The sequence below is a fragment of the Gossypium hirsutum genome, chromosome D03, assembly GCF_007990345.1.
Source record: "Gossypium hirsutum isolate 1008001.06 chromosome D03, Gossypium_hirsutum_v2.1, whole genome shotgun sequence".
Taxonomy (NCBI): domain Eukaryota; kingdom Viridiplantae; phylum Streptophyta; class Magnoliopsida; order Malvales; family Malvaceae; genus Gossypium; species Gossypium hirsutum.
Window position 1 is genome coordinate 45154887 of NC_053439.1, and position 8350 is coordinate 45163236.

At 33.1% G+C, this 8350-nt stretch overlaps 1 protein-coding gene across 2 annotated transcripts; it reads left to right on the top strand.

The window, feature by feature from the left end:
• Positions 1 to 3165: 3165 nt before the first annotated feature.
• LOC107928747 (uncharacterized) lies at positions 3166 to 6215 on the top strand. 2 transcript variants are annotated; one of them, XM_016860002.2, is made up of 3 exons: positions 3166 to 3360; positions 3615 to 5130; positions 5689 to 6215. In XM_016860002.2, the coding sequence occupies exons 2-3, from the start codon at positions 3731 to 3733 to the stop codon at positions 5768 to 5770; spliced, it is 1482 nt and encodes a 493-aa protein (XP_016715491.1). In that variant the 5' UTR covers positions 3166 to 3360; positions 3615 to 3730; the 3' UTR covers positions 5771 to 6215. The 2 variants fall into 2 exon arrangements, with proteins under 2 accessions (XP_016715491.1, XP_016715490.1); XM_016860001.2 differs by having other exon boundaries at positions 3167 to 3360; positions 5708 to 6215.
• The last annotated feature ends 2135 nt before the right edge of the window (positions 6216 to 8350 follow it).

Genomic DNA, 8350 nt, shown 5'->3' on the forward strand with positions numbered 1-8350 from the left:
CATCCCATCAATCCTTTCTTTCTTTTTTCTTCTCATTCAATACACATGTTTTCTCCTTTTTTAGTTTGCAGATATATTTTGTAAGTATCTTTGCTGTCTTCACAACTTGTGATGGATAGATGGCGGTGCCTGTCATTCGTTAAAACTCCACCCGCCACTAGTAGTTTTTCTTGGAAAGTTGGTGGCTCTTCATCAACTTCTTAATCTGTTTCTGTTTTTGAGAGTATTTTAAAATAATAAATGGTTTCACGTGTTGGTTTGGACCCGTGTTATATTAAGTTTTATATGCTTTTTGTTTTTCATTGTTTAATAAGCCCTCAGTTTTAGAAGTTTTTGTCTGCTCTTGTAGCACATTTTTTAGTCTTGCTTATGCATGTAATCTTAGTTTTACAAGTGATTTTAAGGATGATTTTGTTGCCATCCTCTCTAGTTTAGTGAATGTTTAATTCTTTTGTCTTTTTGTTCACTACTTTGGACCATCCGGGGCTAATTTCTATCATTCCAGATATGCCATGCTTGAGTTGTGATAAAATCAATTGTCAACATGTCATAATGTTTTATTGATGCCGAGGCTAAAGCCTATGTTATGTTGATGGAGCTTGTCCTTCACCATCTACGACGAGTATTTGTTATTTTTCTCTGAATTGTATGGTTCCATTCATTCAATGAATTAATTAATTTACCTTAAAAATAATATATATATATATAATAACAAAATATTCAGTACACTGTTACTTGAGTTTTTAAATTTTATAAGCAGAGTCAAAAAATTTACAAGTGTCTTATAGGAGGAGAAATTATTTTATGGACTTTTCCCACTATATCATTCACAAGTTCCTTTTTAATTATTTAATTACATTTTAACAATTTTTTTGTCACACTAATTTTAATTTTTTTAAAAAATAAACATACACCATAAATTTTCAGAAAACCATAAAAAATCTAACCATTATCTACCTTAACATCTCTTATCCCGAAATAAAAAGAAGTTTAAATATATATAAATAAGGACACGTGTCTACAAAGCAACGGTTAAAGGTCGGTAGAATCATCACGGTTTATTTGATCTGTCTCACCATACCAAAATTTCTCAGATGACGGTGAATGTTTCTTCACCTCCTTATTCCACGTGAGAAACCAGAATGAAACATTTCAGAACTAATTAATTATTTTGAAATATAATAACACGAAAAAATAGTTAAATATCACATAATTAGAAATTTTATCATACACTTGTAAAAATCAAATATTTAAAATACAATGTGGGCTCGAGCGTGTACACATCATCGACATTAACGTACACTTTAGCACACACTGCCACAACATGCGCACATGGATAATGAAGCGTTTCGAACCTCCTGCACTCGCATCGTCTGTTTCGGAGATCAACTCCATAGGACCTAGTTGGTATACCAGGTCGACGACTGATCGTCTTAGTAACTCGAAACGTTTTTAGTCGTCGTGAATATATTTCTACATTCATTGACCTCGCCAACCGACAATTTGCAACCATCATCCCTGACATGTTCGACAAACACGTGTCCCGCCTCTATCTGCTCGACTTGTTGCTGACCCATTCTTGGCATCAAGGTAGTCAGCCTGTAGAATGTAGCAGAAAAGACATATGCAATCGGAAGATGACGTGTATGTGTAAAAAATATAATATTTTGGTTATTTTTATTATTATTTTTTATTGTAAAAATCTCTGTAATAGTTTCTCTCTAAAATTAGAAAAAAAAAAGAAAAAGAAAACTAAATGTAAAAATATGAAAAAAAACCTAAACCTAATCATTTGGTAGCCGAATATTCGTAGGGAGCAGCAGAAGCGTAGTTCAATAATTTTATTTAGTTAAATTATAAAATTTTCGAGGTAAAAGGTAAAATATTAGACAAAAAAAAGAGAGCATAAATTGAATTATTAAATTTTTATAGGATAAATTATAATAGAGGTTATTCAATTATAATTATTTATCATTTAATCATGAAAAGTTATAAAAAGATCATATAACTATTAGTAGATATTTTTTTAATCACCTAACTATTCAAAATTTTTTTGGTTATCACCTCACTAATGTAAAAATGAAAACACTCAAAGATCCAATATAGTTGGGCGACCAGAAAGAAAGAATTGAATAACTGAGTGATCATTTTCTAACTTTTCATAGTTGAATGATTAAAACTGTAGTTTACTCATTTTATAATGGATTAATATGTAATTTTCTCATACTGTAGTTTACTCATTTTATAATGGATTAATATGTAATTTTCTCATATTTATCTAAGGGGTCCTAGGCTTCTGCCACCCTGCTTCGACTCTGGTACGGAATACATGGTTTTTGTTTAGAGATTAAGACTAAATTACTAAAAAATGCTATTTTTTAAAATTACTAGATTAGGCCATTTTTTAAAAAAATTACGAAACTAGGCCAATTTTACAAAAAACACTTTCAGTTGGAAGAGCTTTCTACCACATCAGCACTAAAAGTGGCAGCACCATATCCCATATAGTTTAGGAACAAGTTGCAAATGAATTACGAGTCTATATATACTTATATTTTACATCTCACATCGCTTAAGAAAATAAAGAAAATGAGATTTGAGGTCTATATAAAGACATGTTTTATAAATTTTATTTCTACATTAATAGATGGCATCAGAAAATAAAAAAAAAATTAGTGTTATTACTTTTAGTGCTAATGTGGTAGAAAGTGCTTCCAGTTGAAATTGTTTTCTTGCAAATCAGCTAAAATCGACTTAATTATGTAAATTTTTAAAAAATTTAATTTGATAATTTAAAAAAAAGACATTTTTTAGTAATTTAGTAAGAGATTAAAATATTTTACATTAATTAATTAAGAGAGTAAAAATAATTTCTCATTGTTCAAAGAAAAAATTTCCCTCGTAAAAAAAAAAAAACCTCAAACAAATGTGAATATAAGTAGGTTCCCTAACGAATGCAAGTGGTTTTACGAATGGATTTAGATTTTTTTTATCATGAAATTAAAATGACATAAAGTAAAAACTCAAAACAACCCGTGACCGGAACTCCCAGTCACATACATCGCGGTTTCTGTTCATAGGCCTGAATTTCTTTCCACTGTTTTAACCGGCTTAGTCCGTTAGATATTTTCTCCTTTTTCAATAAATTATTTTCGTCGTTTAATTATTCAGAAACACTTATTGGGAAGGAGCCAAAGAGGTCATTGTATAAATAAGCAAAACCCTTCAAGTGCTTTTTCTTCTTTGATAACCTTCGATTTCAAGATTTCAATCGGCGGCAGAAAAGAAAGGAAAAACGAGCAATTATTTATATTTTATTTTTTCACTTTCTTTGAAGTCCGAACCAAAAAGAGATCTGAAGTAAGTTACTTTCTTCATCAAACTAATAATTTCTTGTAAAAAAATGGTGTAATAATTTTTCTTAGGAAGTCCGGAAATTTCACAGTTTTCGAGCTTCGAGATCCGATTTTCATGGTACCAAATGTGGTTTTATAGATCCCATAAGAGGATTTCTTTCTTTATTTGATGAATGGTGTTTGCAATTTCAAGTTAAGAGTGAGTGATTTCTAAGAAATACTTTTTTCCCTCTAATTTTTATTTTCACTTTTTTTCAGGTTATCAGTGAAGGGTAAAGCTTACGGTGTGGAGGTTCCAATTTTGCAGAGCAAGCTTTTTTGAATTTGCTTAAGGTTAGAAAGCTATAACTTTATACCGCCAAAAGCTTTTACAAATGGTAGTGAAAGTTGCGGCAACGTCGGCGCGTTTACAATGGTCGCAGCCGAATCTTCCTCAGCCTCCTTCTTCTTCCCAAGCTTTAGCTTCAGCAATCTCTTCACCTTCCCTTCCGCGGCGTTGCCGCAGCGACGGCGCTCTCGTTCTCAAGTCCGTACAAAGATTGAACCGGTCGGCTCTGTTCGGTTCAAGCTCCACCAATATCCAAGGGTCCCGATCTTGCGATTTGCTCAAACCGAGATCCGGAACTTCACGACGAGCTTGCAGCGCAAGCTTAGACGCCTTTTCTGATGAAGAATTTTCCAAGAAAATCCAAGAATTGGCTCTCAGATTCCAGTTATCAGACAATGACGGCGCAACCACCAACAGCAAAACTAACGGAGCCGATTTAGTTTCCGAACGGGAAACGGAAACGGGAACCGTTCCCGATTTCGAAACGGAATCTTTTGAATTTAGTGAACAGTTATCAACTATAGAACGTAAAGCCAACAGCGTTGATCTTCCGGTTTCGCTGCGAATGATTAAGAGGAAATTACAATGGCAAGAAGGGTTTCGAGAGGCAGGGGAGTCGGCGTATTGTTCGATGAAGAAGGCGTTTTCCTCGATGGTGTTTATAATCCGGGAGCTCCATAGCTATACTCTGCAAATGCGAGAGCTTTTGTTTTATGAAGATTTACAAGGGATTCTCGTTAGAGTTCAAAAAGAGATGCACGCTTCATTCGTTTGGTTGTTCCAACAGGTCTTTTCTCATACACCCACTTTGATGGTCTACGTGATGATCCTATTAGCGAATTATTCGGTTCATTCAATGGGAAGCAACGCCGCTCTGGCAGCAACCGCCGCTGCGAATCCGACGCCGGGGTCTTATGTTGCTGTGGTTGACGTTCAAGATCAGAAGGATTCCAACTTCGATTCTTCGTCGATAAAGTCATTTTCAGTGTCGTCATCGAGCGGGAAAACCGCTTCCATCGGGGGGAACAACGGCGGCGGTGGAAAAGTCCGGTCTGTAGCCAACGGAACAGACGGGGACGGTTGGTTTAACAAAGCAGACCAGTTCAGAACCATCTTTCCCGATGGTGCTTCCCAGTTATCATCCCCCGGAACAACCGCAGAAACACAAAGCGAATCAACCAGAGAAGAAGAGCTCACTCTTTGGAACTCAATCGTCGATGAAGCTTCGAAAATGCTCGCTTCATACAGAGACGAAACGCTCGACTATGAAACAATTCAGAGATTCGTTTCTCCGGTGACGGCAAACATCGAACCCGACGGTGATTATGAAGATTATATAAGAACTGAGCTTCTTTATCAAACGGGGTTATCTCAAGACCCCACTAACTCCCTCCTCCTCGCCAATTACGCTCAGTTTCTCTACCTTGTTGCACATGATTATGAGAGGTACAGAATCTTCCCCATCTTTTCATTCAATGCCATTCAAATTCCCTTTCTTTTCAATTAAACTCAATTATTGAGTTGATAGATAGGAATTGCAATAACATCATTTTTTTCTTCGACGTATGAAATCATTTAGGCCAAATTCTGGTTTTGGCCCTTTATTATGTTAAAATTTAGAATTTAGTTCTTATTTTTAATTTGACATAAATTTTAGTATAATGGAAGGACTAAATCTAAAATTTGATCAATAATTTACAATGACCTTTTCAGAAATTATTATGGTCCACTGTCGTTTTACCCGTACCGGGATGGGTCTTTCTTGAATATCTGATAAAAGAGGAATGCGTGGTGGTTGTAGCAGCATCGTAATATTTCCCCATGGCAAAATCGAAAATATCCCAATATGACACCTTTTTTCCGCACGTGATCTCTCACGCGCTAATGTGTAGTCGTTAATGAACATTTGACTTTTGACTTGAAAAAAAAAAGGATTTTTTTCCCCAATTAGACGCGTGAGTTAAGTTAAACTTTACTACAGCTGTTATGACTAACGATGTTTAGCGTTGAAAAAAAAAAACAGAGCGGAAGAGTACTTCAAGAAAGCGGTAACAGTGGAGGCGGTGGATGCGGAAGCGTACAGTAAATACGCAAGCTTTTTGTGGAAAGCGAGGAACGATTTGTGGGCAGCTGAGGAAACCTTCTTGGAAGCCATTGAAGCAGATCCGAGCAACTCTTATTACGCCGCGAATTATGCTCATTTTCTATGGAACACTGGCGGGGAAGATACCTGTTTCCCTCTTGACACTACCCAAGACGCTTAAACCAAAAAAAAAAAAGGGAAATAAAAAATATTTTAGAAATATAACCCTGTGGAGTAAATCCTATGGCCTCCTTCTCTCTTCTTCATTTGTTTGTTTTTTATTCTACCTTTTCTTCTTCCCCATTTTTGTTTACAAATCAAGGAAAAAAAAATAAAGCTAGTCATGAAAAGATATTAAAATGCTCATGCATTTCACGGTCTAATTGCTTTCTTTTCTTAACCTTTTCATATTATAATATCTTAATCACATTTGTATCTTTTCATGTAACATTTTTATATCTTTTGAATTTATAATTGTTTTAAGTATAATAGAATTTAAGTATAAATATAAATTAAATTATTACAATATGAATGAATTAAGAACCGGTATAATCTAAACTAAAACCTCTCCACATGACAATAACACATGATAGAATTTAAAATTTCATTTGCCAACCTATAGAATTAAAAGGATAATTTAATCTAATTTAATTCCATCATAAAAAATATGAATTTAACTTAATCCAAAATATCTCAGTGGTTTTTTAAAGAATAAAAATATTTTTATATTTATTTAATACTACTGTGTCCTTAAATTATGAAAGTACAAAGAAATAAGTCGTAGCTAGTTGTTATAGAAACGAGTGTTATTGTTTTGAATACGCGTAAGCATTAGGTTGGAGAGGAAGAGACATGGAATGGAAGGAAGCTGGCGACAATGGGATACTTGTTTACCACCGTGCGGTGCCTTCTGCATCGCAACTTCATATCTGCAATTGATGATGGATACTTACCCCTTTGGATGCCCGATTAGTGTTACTGCGGCACGTTTGAAGTATTTTTCCTTCATATATATTATTTCTAATCTAATATCATTAATAGTTTTTTTTATTCTCAACTCATTATTATAATTGTATTTGAATTCAAAAACATATTCTATCGTTGTTTCTAGTCTTCCTGTTATAATATTTAATCTTATTGTTACAGTAATTAATTTTACTGTCACCGTTAATTTTAGTGTGGATTTAGTTGGACGGTATATTTACTTATGGTTAATATAAAAATAACTCTAACAGTGAAATTAGATAATATAACATGAAACAAAAAATAAACTAAATACACCGCACCGCCTATCTAAACTTACATTATTAAAAATAAAGACACCGTGAATTTGCATTTAAACACGAAAAAAATAATCCAAATAAAGAAAAATTAATTTAACCCTCAAAATAGACTAATATTTAAAAATCTAAATTAATCTGATACCAAAGTAACTGGTTTTTTCTTTTTAAATTTAGAAGTTCACTTTGTTAGGTTCACACCAGGCCACACGACCAATTATAATTAGTGTTTCATATTTGGTCAAAATAAAAATAATTTTAATTGTATGTTTCCTTTTAAATTGCATTTAGAAAAAAAGTTGGATTTGACGTACAAAATATCAAAATGGGATGTCACCGCATCTTTTCATCTTTGGTGATCATGCTTTTGATTTTTTGGTTATGGAATACAGTGCGTCTGTGTCGACTAATTAATGGTTTTTGTTTTCGTAATTATAAATTATTTGACAAAAAAATTATTTTATTAAAAAATGCCCATTTTCTACTTTATTTACGAAAATGGGTTATTTTAAACTTTATTTATCATGATGAGCCAAAAAATCTAAAACGCGCCTAAATGAAAATGTTTTAAAGGAAATTTTCATAAAAGCGTGTTGACGGAGACGCTCTTTCCTTGTGTCAACAAAAACGCACCGACGTAGACGAGCTTTTGCCCGTTCTCAAATTAAATTTAAAAAAAAAAAGTTATTTTTTAAATAGGGTAAACTACTAAAATAGTCACTTTTGTTTGACTCAGGTTACATTTTAGTCACTTATGTTTGAAATGTTACGTTTTAGTCACTTACGTTATCGTGTTGTAACATTTTAGTCACTGGGTCGTTAATTGTCGACAATGGTGTAATGGTAAGTTGATGTGGCACGTTAAATCATTATTTCAAACAAAAATTTTAGGTTAAATTCTACAATTGGTTCCTATATTTTTTCATTTTCAACAATTTAAAAATTTTCTTTTATGTTCTTCTAACTTTTTTTTCCATTCTCTTATGCTCCTCCCTCTATTTTCCTCCCTTCTTCATTTCTTTTAATATAGTTTTTCTAAGCTTTCCATTTGTAACTAGTCCACAAGCTCACCACTCGAAAAAATTAAATAGTTCAAAAAAATAAAACATAGAAAAACTACGTTGAAAGAAATGGAGAAGGGAGGAAAACAAAGGGAGAATCATAAGAGAATGGAAAAGAAAGAAAGTTAAAAAAACATAAAAGAAAAAAATTAAATTGCTCCAAACGAAAAAATATGAGGACCGATTGTATAAATTAACCTAGAATTTTTGTTTGAAATGATGATTGAACGTGCCACATCAGT

Coding starts and splice junctions, on each gene's coding strand:
- LOC107928747 (XM_016860001.2), top strand. CDS start 3,731: ATGGTAGTGAAAGTTGCGGCAACGTCGGCGCGTTTACAATGGTCGCAG. Junction 5,131..5,707: donor GTTGCACATGATTATGAGAG/GTACAGAATCTT, acceptor AAAAAAAAACAG/AGCGGAAGAGTACTTCAAGA.